The following is a 16368-nucleotide window of genomic DNA, read 5'->3' as shown; positions in this document are numbered from 1 at the left end:
CATGATGCAGCTCCAGAAGGCCCACAGTGTCAAGAACGTGGGCTGTGGAGGGGCAATGGAGTCCGGGATCCAAAACTTCCTACCTGCAGGACCTTGCACAAGTTATTTAACAAACTGGGTGGTATTATGGTGACCTAACTCAGTGGCTGCGAGGAATGAGATTACTTGTACCGTGTGAAGTGTTCAAAACCGTGTCTGACACACGTATATATACCAGTTATTTGTATTAGTATGTATTTTGGTTGGGGGGGGGGTGGTAGAAACTGCTAAATAGGCTAAGTACCATTCAAGAGAGGAAATCAGGAATGCCAAACCCAATGTAATTACTATGAAAAAATACAGTTTCTAACCTGTCAGCTTCCCCACGTTTGATAGAATAAGTAGCCCCTAGCTACCTCTTGCCTAGGACCTTTCCAGTGAAAAGGACCTGGCTATATTTTCAAAAGACCAGGAAGGTAGAGAGGTTGAATTCTAAATTCTCAAGTTTTGGAGAGGGGGTGGGAGGCAGAGGGCAGAGACACTACTTTTCTTTTTGTGAGCATGCAGTTTTACATGAATTACCTCATTTAACTCTTAAAGTTCTCAAGCGGTTTTATTATCGTGTTTTACAGGTGAGAAAACCAAAGCTTGGAGAAGTTAAGGAAGTTGCCCAACTTCACAAAGCCAAAACATGATCCCTGGAAGCAAAGGCCAGCAAAATGAGGTGCAAGAGGTAAATCCAAAGTTTGTCAAATAAAATATCAGATCGAATATGTCCTTTATCTCAACATGTTAAATTTTTGCCACTGTTTGAAAGCATTTTAGTCAAGAAGGCTGTTATACTTTATAAATGCTCAGAATTTAGACTGTACTCAAAAACTATTCATACACACACACACACACACACACACACACACACACACAGGTGTGGACATCACAGCCCTGACCCATGAACTTTTAACCCCTGGGTTATCCTGACTGGTCCAGCTCAGGCCCAAGAAGGAAAGCAGACTGGGTTGGGTCTCTGAGAGCTTGTGGCTCAATGAACTGATAACAGGGCTTCACTAGCTGGAGGGCCCCACAGATCCCCCAGACACAACCCTGTGTTGGCTTCTAGGCCACTTTGGTGACTCTCTAGCAACTCCAAAACCCTGCCTCTACTACCCTGCTATCAGCAGGCATTTGAAAACTTCATCTTTCTGCTCCAATGAATGTTACTAGTACTCTCTCAGCCCCATCAGCCTATCTCCTGCCCATCTGTCTGGAGTTCCACCATTCCCCTTTCTAATCAACACCCAGCCTTGGCCTGACAAGACCCAAACTCAGATCCCAACCCTGCTTGCCTCATAGGGCAGCTGAACAGGATCAAATGCATTTATGCCCAGGGGCATTATCTGAGCTTTGCCCTCTGTTTGTCAGCTGCATCTAATAAACAAATGCAGGAACTATAGATTTGTCCTGAAAAGTTCACTTTAAATTCCATGAACACAGGGCTTTATTTTGTTCAGTTCTGTAGTGTACCTGGCACAAAGTGAGCACACAAGTATCTACTGAAGGAATGAATGAAATGCCAGCTCCAATCCCCAAACGGACTACACCGGAGAAAATTTATTCAGGAGGCTGAATTCTACCAGCATGATATCAAATAAGGACAAGTGAATGCACAGCCCAGTCCTGTTGGAAAGCCGTCACTTTAATGAGAGCTTTTTCCCCTGTGCTGGACTCCCTCCCCTCAGAAGACTCTTTTCCTGTGTAAAGCCAGTATTTTATATTCCCCAGCCAACTCCCAAACTCCAGATGTAGCTGTCTTCCGTCTTCAGAGTTCCAACCCTAGACAGAGCATTATGTGCAGGGAGGGTAAAGAGCTGGTAGGAAAAAAAGGGATAATGACATGCCCCATGGTTCATTTCTGGGTTTCTTCCCAGGCCAATTCAGAACCTCTAAGATACAGTCAAGTAAAGCAACAGGCTTGCACTTCCATCACAAACTGTTCACAAAACTGCCCATATCTCTCAGACCAGGTGTCCTCCCCACATGAGGGCTAAGGACACCCCCAGCCTTTCCCGATAGCAATAAATAACCCTTCGGTCTGAGCAGCACGAGAGGCTGGCTCGGGAACTGCCTGTTGCTACCGCTGTGGGGCCAGGCCTGTCTCATAGCCCTCGGTCTTCATGTCATTGAGCCCTAGCTCCTCGTTTTGGGCAAATGTGCGCTCATAATGCTCCACCTTCATGTGAGGATCATCTTCAGGTGCGTACACATTCTGCAAGGCCAAGGACAGACAGTCAGTGCCTGTGCCACCTAGCTACCTGCACCCCTACTACTGCTACCAGGTGGCTTCCAACACCCACTTCCCAAAAACCTTAATTTTTTTTTATTGTAAAGGCCTCCAATTCCCCATAGTTAGGCTCAACTAGCAAGCAGCAAGAGAAGCCCAACAGAGTCCCCGGAAAGGGACCGTCCTGCCCTAGGCAGAATTAGGGAACAGTCTGCCTAAAAAACTTTCTATCTGCACCTTCTAATGATAGTCTTAATCATAGAGAAACCTCAGTTTTGCCTAACCAATAATAACTGCTCAAAATATTCGAAGTTATTATAAATCACCAGAGTATCTCCCCAGCCATCTGAAAGCCTCTCCAGTTTCCTGTTTCAGCTTCTGGACAAGGCACCATTTCCCTCCACTCCACAATTAGGTTTTCTAAATGACAACTCCACTGCTGGGGACAAGAGATGGACTAGAGAGAGGAAGAGTCTAGGAGTATCTTTTCCCCCTCTCGACACACAATTACAATCCCTCCCACCTCCCCCTCTATCTTCTTATTCTTCAAATTCTAAGGTTTCTTGATAAAGAGCAGTTCATTCAGAATCAAGTCTCCAGTTTCTGGAGAAATAATACATCTTCCAAGAAGGTCAGAAAATGTATCTCCATGCCCTATCAGGGAGGGTATTCTGTACCTGAAAGTAGCTGTTTCCTGCTGGATCATTCATTATAAAGTGGGCCTTCATGTCACCCTGAAGGATCTAAAGGAGGGAGAATATAGCACATCAATTTTACATAGCTCCTGGTAGGAAGGGGCTGTGTCTGCCAGAAAAGAACCAACCCAGTTTACATGGCAGAAAGCCCAAGTTTCAGAAACTGCTGACATGAGGTACCTCCTGATGAAGTGAAGTAGAGAAGACCTAAAATAAGGACTGTACGAAGCCTACTGAAGCAGCACTCTGACATCCCCACCTCCTCTCCCATTCCACGCAGGCCAACCACTGCCCTTCCCCAACCTCGGCAGAAATCTGCAGGAGTCCGTGGAGAAGCTGCCACCACCGCTGGCTAAGGCCCAGGGGACACCAGCCCAGCTGAAGGTGGAGGGAAAGGCAGCACGGACAGGCGGTTAAGTGAACGTGTTGTCATCGTAAACAGATATACACAACCAGCTCTCTGCCCACACTCAGCTCTCAGAACACTGGCAGCCAAGTCCTCCTTCTCAGGCCAGGAAACAGAACACCCGCTGATGGGAATCTGGGCAGCCCAAGAAGAAAAACTTAACGACTCTGGCACTGGGGTTACCTCCACAAAATGGCTAGGCTAAATCACCCTACAAGGAGCTCAACATGAATAAGATTCAGCTCCACTCCTGTGTTTCAGTCCTCTACTTTTAAAACGACAATCCATGACTATCAGACACATAAGCAAAGCCCCCACTTCTTTGTGTCTGAAAGTTAAATGGAAAAATAAAAACAAGCAAGCAAAAAAAAAAAAAAAAAGGCAACTTAAAAGGAAATGGAAACTATGCAAGGAAAATATAACATCAAAAGAAGCAAAACCAACATTAACATTCTCAAAAGGAAAGAAAAAAATTCCACATCCTTAGAACAACAGGAAGCTGAGGCAAAGGAATGAGGGAGAGTATTCAAAGACCAAAAAAAAAAAAAAAAAGCTCTGGGAAAACAAGTCAGTGGAAATGAAAAACCCAAGTGAAGCTACTAGAGATAAGGCTCTAACAACACAAGGGAGAAAACCAAGAAAGAGGACATGGGGAATACCCAACACAGTGGTTAGACGCTCAGAAGGCAACAGGACAGGGTAGGGGTAGGTGGCCTCTTGCTCACGGGCACCCAGGACCACAACTACTGAAGGGCCAGAGTCATCTCACCTGGTCTAACTTCCGGCTAAACTCCTGCAGTTTCTCCATCTGGCCAGGATTGGAACTGTCACCCAGTGTGAAAGGGTTCTTGGTTACCTGCAATAAATAGCATCAGAATTGCTAGGGACACTGGCTGTTTCTTGGGTTTGACCATAAAGCTGGTGTGGAATGGCAGGAGGGTGCCCAGCCAGGGAAGTTCGGTCTCCACACCACCTTTCTGACGTAGGCAGCCACTGCTAAGAGCACAGACATTAATCTGCCAAGATGACAACTGGAGATAAAAACTATAAAAATGGCCTTCCAGGGGACCTCTAATTCTCATTTGAAGAAATGCAAAGTGAACTGTAATTTACAATGACAAAACGCCTGACAACTGGGAATCAATAAAGTGAAATGATTCAAGAAAATAAATATATGGGCTAAGTCAACACCTGAAGCTGGGGAGTTTCAGGTGCTGGAAGGACCCTCCTCCCCTCATTTTACAGTGAAATAAGTGACTTACCAAAATCACAAAGTATCTATATTGTCCCAGAGGGAGGACTGGGAGTTTTCATTCCCCTAAACCTATCTTCACAATCCAAAATACTATTTAAGTCTCTCAAATCAGCTTTAAGGCAAAGAAACCTCTAGTTAACAGCTGCAAAAACTAGGACGTGTGAGGCTTTCTAGTCCCTTCCCCATAGCCACCTTGCTGAAGCAACCGTGCACTATACTTGGCGACTCACCAGCTCCTGGATGTCTTTCAATAGCCCCTCCAATGTGGTGAACTTGCCCCCGAGGACGGCCATTCCCAGTTCAAATTCAAGCTCCGGGATTTCCACACTACACGTCTCAGACTGGGAGATGAGAGAGCAAATTGGGCTTTAGATCAGGAGCCTCTTCGAGAAGGCTACTCGGAGTTTTCATGCCAACTTAATACCACCACTGACTGTTTGAGGGGAAAGCTGCCCAAGTCTTCTCGGACTCTCCAACTAAAGCTAGACTCATTCCTATCCATGTTTACTGCAGAAATGGAACCGACCTAATAAAGAGACATTCTGAGTCACAGCTCCAAGCTGGCAGGTATCCTGTCGTTAGAGGCCGGAGACAAGGGCCCTTACAGCCACTGAAGGCAAAAAGCTGCCAAATCATCAGAGTACTTATGGGTCACCTTCGAAATGTGTCCTTCCTACCACGGATTAATTCTGCTGAGGGATCTTGAAACCCAGAGAAGTAAGGCGGTACCCCACAACCCCAGGACAGAATTTCAAAAAAGACAACTTCCTCTAGATAGAGACAGCCCCTGTGAGGAAGACAGACACTTTCCCAAGCAGGGTGTTACCTTGAGCACATCTCTGGTCAGATCTAAGGGATCTGTGATATGGAAGGTGATCTTGGTGCCCAAGGGCTCTACCGCTCCTCCAGATTTCACCTGCACAGACAACAGTAGTCAGGAACAGGCAGCAGAGAGGATTCTAATCCTCACCCATGTAAGGGAGCCCTCAGAGGACTGGCTTACACCTCCAATCACGCCCCCTACCAGCTACCAAGGACAGAGCCTTCTAAACCAACAGTGGCAGCAGTCACCCAAACCAGAAACACCAAGAGCTGGCCAAGAGCCTGTCAAATTGCCAACAAACTCTGTATTTGCCTCTTTTAAAAAACTGACTCTTGAGGCTGAAACAGACTTTCAAATACTCCCAACATGTGGATGCACCTTGTAATATTCTGGGTTCAGTATTTAAAGAGCTTATGCTTGGATACACTCGGGGAAAAGTAATTTATAACCCTCCATTCTATTTTCAGAGAGATCCAGAAAGTTTTTTACTAGAGTCGAAATCTGCATTTCCCCCACTTCCAGTCCTCTGAGAGGTTAAGTCAGAGTCTCTCCAAAAGGCGACGGGGGGGGGGGGGGGCGCCTCCCTCTTCCATATTACCAATCTTTAATGTCTTAAATGAATTATGGTATCTCTAATTTTATTTCACTAATTCCCAGTTCCTTTAAGGGCTCCTCACCCTACACCACATCCAAGAGAAAAACCCAGCTTCCTCCCACCTCATCCCAAAACAGCTTTAGGAAGGATCAAAGTTAAACAGGGTTTACCCTTACCTTAATCATCTTCCCAAACAATGGAGCCTACCCACCTCATTGGTCCGATGGCCGCAGTTCTCACAGTTGGTAGCCATGATGATAACCTCCTTAAAGTAGGGGATTTCTGGAAGATGGAGGTAAGGAAATCTGCTTCCAGGAGAGCAAGACTACCTTCTGGAGAAGAACAAACCCAAACCCTAAAAACATAGTTGCCAGTCCTAGGGATATAGGAAAGAAATCATAAGCAGCAGCCTAACTCAGTCCTCCAGAAGAGGGCAAGGTTGCAATCCATGGCAACACAGGATTCTGGAAACCAGAGCCTAACTCTCTCTTTGAACCCAAAAGCCAAGGTACACTGTTTCATCAAAGGCAACACCTTCCTCATCACTGCGCTTTCCTGAAGGAAGTACTCCCCAGCCTGCATATAATCTTTGTGCCCAAGTCAGATGAAGAGCAACCCAGCTGCCTGACAAAAGATACGAACTAGCTTCATGTTGGTCTGAGCCGGAGCATTGCATTCTGGACAGTTTGTGTTGAACTGCAGCACCTGGAACACAACATGGGGCCATACCGTGAGCCCTGCTCAGGCTCCAGACTTCAGTTGGCATGCTGGTGGCTGCCCACATTGGTCGTGAGGAAGGGAGACCGAGTGGCATCAGTGTCCACCCACAGCCCTGCTCCTTCCTCCACAGCAGCCAACGGACTCACTTCATTTCTGAGATCCTCCTCTTCTGGCTTCTCTTCTGGTGGCGCCTCAGCCTAGCAGAGCAGAAATACAAATCACACGTTGGCACAGATACCTCGGCCTCCCCACCAGCCTGCCTTGGAGTGAGACAGAAGACTCTGGTTTGTTTATGTCAGCTGCGACCTCATGGGTTTAACAGAGAGAGCAGGAAGCAAAGCCCCAATCCAGGGAAGAGCAGAACTTAAGATCACACCCACTGCCAACTTTTACTGTAAAGTTTATCCTAAGTCTTGACAGGAGCCAGAAAAGATGCATAAACGTCAGAAGGTAGGATACACAGGGCAGCAATGACAAAGTAAGATTCCACTGATTCCAAGCGATCCAGAAAGCAAGATAATGCCAGAGCATTCTTCTGGCTTCTTCAAGCTACTTACCTGGAGCCCCAGCATTTCTTCTTGCTGTGGAGTCCGATTATAGTGTGTGACCACGAGGGCATGATCTTTCTGGGGAGCATGGGGGTTTTCCACAAAGCTGTTCCCTGAGGGATCATCAATGATCTGACAGATGGGGGAAGAGGAAGTAATTACAACAAGAAATCACGTAGATTCTCTGCCTACCACCAGACCTCTTGGGCACCAATAGAAAATACCCAGACAGTCTTAAGGGTTTCTCCTCCCCTAAATCTGGCACCTAGAGTTCCTCCATACTCACCAGAGTGAAAGGAGAGGCCACTTGCTTTAGCTCTTTCAGTTTGACAATGAACTCATCAATTCTTTTAGCTACAGCTTCTTCATTTGCCTGATAGGGAAAGATAGTAAAGAGATAGTCATGGGGCTCCCCAGCCATCATGACAGACTTTATGCCCCTACTCCCTGTCACATCTATGTCACTTCCATCAGGAAGTCACCACCTGCCTCACGTAAGAAGGAACAGAGAGACTCAGACTTCACAGTAAAGTACAGCAAGGAAGTCTGAAGTTTATGGGTTGTGCCAAATAAGCTTCATTTTTCTCATCACCCAACCATTTGGGCCAGGCTCTCATGCCGGATTAGAGATACAACAGTAAACACACCAGACTCCTCTCATGGGACTCCCCAGCCAGTTCGGAAGACGTATGACAACATATGCGATTATGTTACTCCTGTCATAGTAAATATACGGTACAATGGAACACTCAGGAAGTACAGATAAATCCCACAGGATTAGGAAAGGCTCTTCAGAGGTAATGTTACACTGCCTGTCTGAGAGACGGTCTGAACATACACTGGGGAAAGAGAAGTGGAAAGGATGGGAGAAAGAACATGGGCAACATCCCGGCAGCAACAGCATCCCTGCTGTGTCCTCCAGACGTTCTCCAACATTGTCCGAGATGGTTCAGCTACACAGGAAGCTGAACACTCTATGCAAACATAGACTGGTCGTTATGCCTTGAGCTGCTGCCATCAGAAAATCCCAGCTCACCCTTCGGGCAGGCTGATCCTGCTCCAGGCCAGAGATAGCACGGCTGATCAGTCCTTCAACAGTGGTCAGAGCTAGTGAATAAGAACAAAAGACACGTGAGTCCTGACTATGCCACCAAGTGCCCGTATGACTGAGCAATTCACTTGGAACTCCCTGGGCTTTGATTTCAACTATAAAGTGAGGAGGCCTAAACAAGGTTCCATTCATCTCCAATAACAGTGATGCTAAGACTCTCTAATGAATACATTATAGCCTTACTAACACAATCTAGTTTCTCAAGCTGTTTTATCTAAGCTTCCTGTTTATATTGAACCAAGGAAGGTCTCAGTGATAACATGGCCAAACACCAGCCACCAGACCTGGCACCCGTGTCTTTGCATAAAAGCAGGACTGCAGCGGGGCATGAACAGCCCAAACAGCCTGACCTTATACCTACCTCCCTTCTGACTGAAGGCAGGAATTTCAAAATCCAGCTCCAGGATCCTTGTAGTGGCAGAGTCCGTTTTCACAACTTCTCTGTTCATGTCCTGGGCAGAGAGAAAAACTTTCAGTCCAGAGAGGTCAGCAGTACAGACCGCAGCCCAGCTGTTTCTTCCTGTCTCCAGTCCAGCGATCCAGACTACTCCTGCCGAACAGTACACCATGAAGCCAGCTGCCCAAATGGTTTGGGTACTACGGAGAACAAGTACCACTCATCTGATTCCCTCCGACAAAATGTAATTACAAAGCACTTTCACAAGCTTTTATTTCACCTGAGCATCTGACAGCACCAACCCCACTTTAGGAAGGAGGAAACTGAGGCTTGGACACACGGCAGGATTTACTCAAGGTCGCAGGACAGCTCTGACTCCAGTTCCCGAGCCTTCTGCAGGACACCAGACTGTTCTGGGGTCCTCTCACCTCCTGGGCCCTGACGGTCAAAGTGTAGCGCACTCCCTGATCCTGGATCCTGCCGGCCGACTGGATCTCGGTGTTGTTCCAGCCACAGTGCTCGCAGGAAAAGGAGCTCACGATTATTTCTCTGAAGAAAGGGATCTTGGTGAGCAGGAGGCGCGTCGTGCCCTGGGGAAGCAGAAAAGCAGCTCCGAAGAACCAGTGAAGCCCCAGTTCCCCGTCTACCGACTCCGGGGCGTGCCTCGCCTCCGGGTCCCCAGCTGGGCCCACCTGGCCGGGTCGCCAACCCCACCAACCCCTCCCCGCTTCAGCCCAACCTCCCGCCGCCCCGTGCCGAACCCCCGCCTTACATTGCGGTAACAGTTCATACACAGCGACTCGATCTCGGTGGGCTGCTGCTCCTCGTCCTCGGCGCTGATAGGCCGGAACAGGTGCTCGGGGGCTGGAGCCCGGACCGGGGCGGGCGAGGGAGCGGCAGCAGCCGCCGGTGGCCCGGGCTCCACAGCCCCGCTGACCGCCATAGCCAACACGCGCAGAGCAGGCCTCCACTTCCGGCTTCCGCTCCCCTCGGGCCCCACCCCTTCCTCCGACGCTTCCGTGAGCTGCTGCCCCGCCCCTTCTTAAAGAGGCCGCAGACTCTGGGCCCTGGGGTCTGTGATTGACCAGGTTTCTGCGTTGCTGGGATTCTGTGATCCAGACTTCCAAAGCGAGCCTGATTCACGCTTTGCCTCGACCTCAGTTCAGGCGTTACTTCCCCCAGGACGTCCTCTCAGACCCAAGGCACTGTTTCGCTCCTTCGCAATAGCTCCATTCTACAGGGTTCTAACCATTGGTCCATAAATCTGACTACAGGAGACTATGGCAAGGGGCTTGGCTTGTCCCTCGGTATCCCTGAGGAGGTGGGCTCCGCACCTGGCTCAGGCTCCCATCCACTGTTGGGCCAGACGTTGCTTCGGCTTTTGATTCCCCTCCCTCAGTCCCTCGAGCATTCTTTCCTTTTCTGTTTTCACTCATTTCTGCCCTCCTAAACACGTCCAAATTCCAGCCTCAAATAACGCAGTCCTCATTTTTACTCCCACCCCAACATCCCCAGCACATCAAACCCCAGCTGACTCACCCCTCAGTTTCCTAACAACAAAAAACACACCTCTTTTTGTGGTTAAACTTTCCTTCCCAGTATCTCCTTTCCTTGGGCACCTCTCACCCAGTTCTGGTGCTAAATCCAGGGTGTCAGGAAGAGCTCCAGCCTGCAGGCACAATCAGGCCAGATTCATATGGGGTGCTGAGAACCCTGTGCAGGGCAGGCTGCAAGCAGAGGAAAGGGTGCTGGACAGGACCTTCCAAAGGCACTGGACAGGGTGCATATACCCTTTCCTCTTCCACTCCACTTCACCCATCCCGGATTTCACAGTTCCCAGAGGGATCTATGTGGACCTTTGTTGCCCCCAAGTGAGTTTGTACATGGGGAATTGGGGAGTTTAAGATTTGGAGTTCTCAAGAAGAGTGTCAGTCATAAGGGGGCCATTCAAAATCTGGAACCACAGGAACAAAGGAGACAGGCCACCTCAAGAGCCTGCACTTCATACACACTGTCCTATGGGAAGGTGGGTGAGCAATGCAGGTGCAGAGGAAGGGTTTCTAAGCCAGGCTCACACCCAGGCATGGTGGACAGCCGTCATCTAAGGCAGAGTCTGACCAGAGTCAGGACCCTCTGGCAGACCTGGACTGGGAGAGGGTCCCTGAGACAGAGCATTGAGGGGTTGGAATGAGTGAGTGATGGGTGTGCTTTGGAGAATAGTGGTAAGGTCACTGCTTTTAGACATGGCTCAAATAAGAGTCACACCAGGCAAGTAAGCTTCCACCATATGCCTCTATTTCATGAATCAGAAGTCTAGGCTTCAGCCTGGAAGTCAGAAGTGAGGGGCCCCAGATGGAGAGGACACACAGTATGCTTCCCCAAGGCTTTAAGAAGCCCCCACAGTATGTAGGGCTTGGTCAGCTGTTTAGATGTAGAGTTGTGGAAGGAAAATGCAGGCTCTGCTCCCTCCCATCGCAACCCCCACCATTTGTACCCACCGGCATCAGAGCCAGCAGAGATAACATGTGCACATCTTCACACGCTCTCATCATATTTTCCTCATTTCTCCCTTCTCTTCCCCCAAAAGAAGCTGTCATGGCAGACCTGGGGAGAAAAGAGCTCCTCTCCCCTAGACCAGCGGTAGCAGTGGCCACCAGGGGGCCAGAAGGGATCAGAGTCAAGCCCCAGGAAGAAGAGGCCCAGGCTTCCAGCACCATGGCAACAGGCTTGCATTGCTCCTAATTACCTGCACACAGAGTGCCTTTCTCCCTCCCCACTCCCACCATCCTGGAATGGAGTAACTCATGAGGATTCCCAAATGAACACGGGAAGCTGGGTTTGCAAAGCCTGGTGAGTGTAATGCATCTGGATGGGGGAATCGCAGGAGGCTGGATTGCCAGGGACAACAGTCCCCTTGGGTGACCTCGCCTATCCTGTGCAGGGCCCTCCACCCTCTGCCCAACAGGCCAAGCTCAAGGACTGAGCTACGCCAGGGGCTCAGATCCTGGGCTTAGACAAGGAGCCAGGAAATGAGTCTGGATCAGTAGACCCTCAGGGCTCTTCTAGATGACTGAGACCACGGTCATGAAGGCTGTAGTTGATGTCTTCCCACAGGTCTTCCAGACGGGCCTGCAGCTTGCTCCGGGCCTCGCTGCTCTCAGCTTGGAGAAACTCTGGGGCGAAGGCACTGTGACCTGGCGGGGGTGGTGCCAGCTGCAGCTGAACCTCCTCGGTCTCCTTGTCAATGGCACGGGTGAAGTCGGCGATCTGCAGGAAGGTGTCGTGGCGGAAAGCCTGGAGTCGCTGGCGCACCTCCTGGGACAGCATCTGGGGGTCGGGGTTGGCCCCTTCCTCCGCACCGTCATCGCCAGCTCCGGCAAAAGCGCTGAGCTCATCCCGCAGCTGGTCTAAGTTCTGCTGGATGCGCGCGTGCAGAGCCTCAGCCTTGACCGTGAGCTTGCGCGAGAGCGTCTGCACGCAGCGGCTGAGGCGCGCGGGGCTGGCTACGGCATGCGGAGCCACGCTGCGATGCAGCTCCTGGACGTGGCGCCCGATGCCGGTCACCAGACGCTGGGCATAGGGGTGGAAGAGCTCCTTGACACGGCCGGTGTGATGAACCACGCGGTTCTGCAGCTCCTGCAGCAGGCCCCGAGCCTCGTCCATGCCGCTCAGCAGCTGAGCCTTGGTGCCCTCTCCGACCACGCGCAACTGCTCCTGCAGCTCCTGGACGCGCAGTGCCACCTGCTCCATCAGCTCCACGGTGTAGGGCTTCAGCTGCTGCCGCAAGCCCTCCAGATTCCAGCCCACTTGCTGGTGCGCCTCCGCCATGTAGGGCTCCAGGCGCGCCCTCACCTCCGCCAGCTCCTCCTGCAGCTGCTGCCGCATGCCCACAGGGTCGTGTGGGAGCCCGGGAGGCTCCCTCGCCTGCCCGTTGAGAGGCCCCAGCTTGTCCAGAAACTTGTCCAAATTGCTGAGGTCTTGCTCAAGGCTGTCTTTCAGACTCCTGGGGAGGGGGACAGACATCCAGACTGTCATATTGCTAGCCCCACCTTTACCCTAGAGACATCCCTCACTGATCTCCTGGGGAGACCAAGGATGCAGGGCAGTGGCCTGGGAGGCTGGGCTCCAGTTCTAGCTGTGGGCCAGCCACACGACTCCATACACAGAAGTGTAAACATATGACCCGTGCAAATCCAGACCAACGTTGCCCAAGGAAACACAGATGCACCTGGACACTCACACACTCCTTTCATTCTGGGGGCTGTTTGGGGGGAAGGTCCCTTCACATCTCCCAGGTCCCATGCCTCAGTGCGCAGGGGGCAGCGGCTATGGTGAGATCAGGGCAGAGGTGGGGGTGATACTGAGGGCAGAGGGGGCTGCACTGCCCAGAAAGGCTAGGAGGAGGCAGAAGTAGTGCAACTCCATTCCTCTGTGCCAGTGAGGACTGAGGAGGTTGAGGAATCAGAGGCAGCACACCATCCCACTGCTAGGCTGTCTCCTTCCCACATCCACACCCCTTGTCCTAGCCACTCACGTGGGTTCCCATGCCAGCTTCTGCTGCTGGACCCGCGCGGTCTTGCCTTTGTCCCTGCTGCTCTGGCTGAGGTAGTCCCAAAAGCCTTTCTGTGTCTGAACAGTTGCAAACACTGGAGAGGGATGGGGTGGTTAGAGGCTGGGTTCCCCCCGTCCCCGCCGCCCCGGGGATAGATATGGGGCCCCTCAGTCCAGCCTCCACCCACACCTCCACATTGAAGTCAGGGTTGGAGACTCACCTGAGAGCAGAGCCAGAGCCCAGGTCAGAACCGCAACCATGCTTGCTGTTGTCTACTCAGAAAGAAGGTGAACCAAGGCTGGTTAGGGTTACGGTAAAGAAACAAAGGAAGGATATCTCCCGGCTTTGCCCCAGAGGGCCCTGCTTCAGGGCCAACTTGCCCCAAATCTGTCAACCTTTCCCTGAGATGTGGGGAGCGCAGAGCTGCCGGGGCTAACGAGGACTGATCTAAGTGAGGCTGGGAGGGAAAGGGTGTCTCGGGAGAGAGAAGGGTCTTTTTCACCTGGATCAGACAACATGGAGTGTGGAGCTTTGTAGCATTTCCCCAACCGCCTTCCCAAGACCCCACAAGCAGTAACTTCAGCCACTTATGCTGTCACTGCCTTGCTCACCTGTCTCCCTCCCTCCCACTCCACAGCTGGGAGTGGGATCCCAAGGGGGAAGAAACAACTTTGCCCCAGTGCTCCAAGGGGATGTCCTTCATTCTCAGTTCCCACCCCAGCCCGCTGCCGAGACCCCGGCAATCCCCTTCCTGCAGATTCTGACCTGCGTGCCTCCACCCAGCACCGCTCACCTGCTCAGTTCTGGGCACAGAGAGCAGACATTCGGCTTTATACTCCAGGGGCCTGGGCCTCTGGCAACAACTACCCTGAGTAAATACCACGTGGAGGTTCAAAGACGGCTGACCTCAGCTGCCTCCTAGGGCTCACCTCCTGCCCTTCCCTGGCACCCAGAGGGTTAATGAGTGCCCTGGTATCAGGGGGCTGCTCTAGCAGAAAGGCGCCACCTGGAAAGATTATCAAGGAGTGAGGCTGAACTCCTCACCCAGATCCACCCCCCCCCCAAGCCCCATGACCTTCACCCTTCCCACTGACCCACTGGCCGGCCCACCAACAGAGGAAAGACTGTCCTCGGAGGGCCCCGCTCTTACTCAGCTGCCCAGAGTAGGGCATGGTGCCCCAGCCAGACGGGGCCAGTGGCCAGGGGCCAGCCTGAACCCCAGCGGCTCTGGATAGCCTCACTATACGCCCTCCTGTGGCCTGGAAACAGCCAGCCTTTATAGGGTTAAAAGTGCTCCCATCTCGGGGCACCTGAAGCCTCTGCCTTCAGCACAGGTCATGATCTCAGGGTCCTGGGATCGAGTCCCGCATCAGGCTGTCTGCTAGGCAGGAAGCCTGCTTCCTCCTCCTCTCTCTCTCTCTGCCTGCCTCTCTGTCTACTTGTGATCTCTCTCTGTCAAATAAATAAAGTCTTTAAAAAAAAAAAAGAGTGTTCCCATCTTCCAGTTTATGAAATAATCCTGGGACACAGGGAAGTCAGATGTGACAGGGTAAAGGCCGTGAGAGACATCAGAGGCAGGGACGCTGGGCCCAAAGAATTGGAGCAAGAGGAGGCTTCTTCCCACGGGAAAGGCTGAACTGCACCCCCAAGGGCCTCTGAGGAGGGAAAGCCCAAGAGCCCAGACCTTTGATGACACGCCTACTCCATATATTTAAACACACGTTCAGGAACTCCTGAATGTTGCTTCTGAATGTATCTTGAATGGGTCCCCCATCTTCCATTTCCACTACCAGTCACATCACAGCCATGCCTGCCTCTCACCGTGATCTTGTGCATAGCCTCAGGCAGGTGTCTCTGCCAAAGTCCTGCCTACTCCGGGTATCCTCTGCCTGGCTCTGCCATGGCTTGTCCCAACCCACTCCGGTCTCATCTCCTCCCACACCACACCTTTGGCATTCCCTGAGCATGCCCTCTCTTTCAAGACCCTGAGCCTCCCTCCACGCTTCTCCCTCTGTCCGAAATAGCTTATCCCTTGGGGAACTTACATTCTCTCTCTTCTTTTTTTCAGGTGTGGTTTGAATTAGTTGGGATTAGTTAGAATCACCATACAATCCAGCAATTTCACTTTTGAGTCGATACCCAAAGGAACTGAAAGCAGAAATTGGAACAGATAGCTGTACACCTGTGTTCATAGCTGCACTCTTTGCAAGAGTCAAAAGGGGGGAAACAGCCTCAAGTGTCCATTGGCAGATGAGTAGATAAACAAAATGTGGGCTATGTACACAATGGAATATTATTTAGCCTTAAAAGGGAAGGAAATTCTGACACATGTTCTAACATGGATGGGTCTTAATGACATTTTGCCACGTGAAATAAGCCAGACACTATAAAAAACAAATCTTGTAGGCGTCCACTCAAATGAAGTATTTAAAATGGGCAAAGGCAAAGGCAGAAGGTAGAATAGAGATTACCAGGGACTGGGAGATGCAGGAGGAAAAGATACATTGTTTAATGACCTGGGGAAGGGAGAATGGGGGGGGTAGGTGGGGGTAGGGGGTGGAGGGCAGGGGTGGGAGCTGTAGGTCGCCTGAGCAACACAGGCAGTTGGGTTTCCCCGTGTCATGGTCATGAGATGAAAACCCGTGTTGGACTCAGCTAAGAGTCTGCTTGAGATTCAATCTCCCTCTGCCCCTCCTGCTTATGTTCTCTCTCTCTCAAATAAAATAGGGGCACCTGGGTGGCTCAGTGGGTTAAGCCTCTGTCTTCGGCTCGGGTCATGATCCCAGGGTCCTGGGATTGAGTCCTGCATTGGGCTCTCTGCTCAGCAGGGAGTCAGCTTCCTCTCTCTCTCTGCCTGCCTCTCTGTGCCAAATAAATAAATAAAATCTTTAAAAATATGTAAATAAAATAAAATAAATAAATAAACCTTTTCAAAAAATGGCACAGAGCTTCTGTTTGTGACGATATAAAAGTTCTGGAGGTGGTCAGCGGTGCTAGTTGCACAACAGT

At 50.9% G+C, this 16368-nt stretch overlaps 2 protein-coding genes across 3 annotated transcripts; both read right to left on the bottom strand.

The window, feature by feature from the left end:
• Nucleotides 1-1651: 1651 nt before the first annotated feature.
• Nucleotides 1652-9807, bottom strand: ZPR1 (ZPR1 zinc finger). Its single transcript, XM_059416640.1, has 14 exons — nucleotides 9580-9807; nucleotides 9236-9397; nucleotides 8772-8862; nucleotides 8336-8406; nucleotides 7586-7672; nucleotides 7309-7431; nucleotides 6898-6948; nucleotides 6670-6736; nucleotides 6243-6313; nucleotides 5440-5529; nucleotides 4844-4954; nucleotides 4128-4214; nucleotides 2935-3000; nucleotides 1652-2242 (listed from the first exon to the last, which is right to left on the bottom strand). Exons 1-14 carry the CDS (start codon nucleotides 9748-9750, stop codon nucleotides 2108-2110), a joined length of 1383 nt encoding a protein of 460 aa, XP_059272623.1. The 5' UTR covers nucleotides 9751-9807; the 3' UTR covers nucleotides 1652-2107.
• A 1273-nt stretch (nucleotides 9808-11080) lies between these two features.
• On the bottom strand, nucleotides 11081-14175 carry APOA5 (apolipoprotein A5). Of its 2 annotated transcripts, none has more exons than XM_059416651.1 (4): nucleotides 14153-14175; nucleotides 13580-13631; nucleotides 13342-13453; nucleotides 11081-12810 (listed from the first exon to the last, which is right to left on the bottom strand). In XM_059416651.1, exons 2-4 carry the CDS (start codon nucleotides 13617-13619, stop codon nucleotides 11859-11861), a joined length of 1104 nt encoding a protein of 367 aa, XP_059272634.1. In that variant the 5' UTR covers nucleotides 13620-13631; nucleotides 14153-14175; the 3' UTR covers nucleotides 11081-11858. The 2 variants fall into 2 exon arrangements, with proteins under 2 accessions (XP_059272634.1, XP_059272629.1); XM_059416646.1 differs by having other exon boundaries at nucleotides 14125-14166.
• Between the last annotated feature and the right edge of the window lie 2193 nt (nucleotides 14176-16368).

This window comes from Mustela nigripes, chromosome 1 (assembly GCF_022355385.1).
Source record: "Mustela nigripes isolate SB6536 chromosome 1, MUSNIG.SB6536, whole genome shotgun sequence".
Classification (NCBI taxonomy): domain Eukaryota; kingdom Metazoa; phylum Chordata; class Mammalia; order Carnivora; family Mustelidae; genus Mustela; species Mustela nigripes.
The sequence above is the reverse complement of the archived record's forward strand: the minus strand, read 5'-3'. Positions and strand labels throughout refer to the sequence as shown.

Bases quoted from the DNA above. Each gene is read 5' to 3' on its own strand.
- ZPR1 (XM_059416640.1), bottom strand. From the start codon at position 9,750: ATGGCGGTCAGCGGGGCTGTGGAGCCCGGGCCACCGGCGGCTGCTGCC. The intron at 7,673-8,335 runs GTGAGCTGGGAT...TTTCCCTATCAG, and splicing joins AGGATCAGCCTGCCCGAAGG to GCAAATGAAGAAGCTGTAGC. The intron at 6,949-7,308 runs GTAAGTAGCTTG...CTGCTCTGCTAG, and splicing joins AAGAAATGCTGGGGCTCCAG to GCTGAGGCGCCACCAGAAGA.
- APOA5 (XM_059416651.1), bottom strand. From the start codon at position 13,619: ATGGTTGCGGTTCTGACCTGGGCTCTGGCTCTGCTCTCAG. The intron at 13,454-13,579 runs GTGAGTCTCCAA...ATCCCTCTCCAG, and splicing joins GGCTCTGGCTCTGCTCTCAG to TGTTTGCAACTGTTCAGACA. The intron at 12,811-13,341 runs GTGAGTGGCTAG...CCCCCTCCCCAG, and splicing joins AAGCTGGCATGGGAACCCAC to GAGTCTGAAAGACAGCCTTG.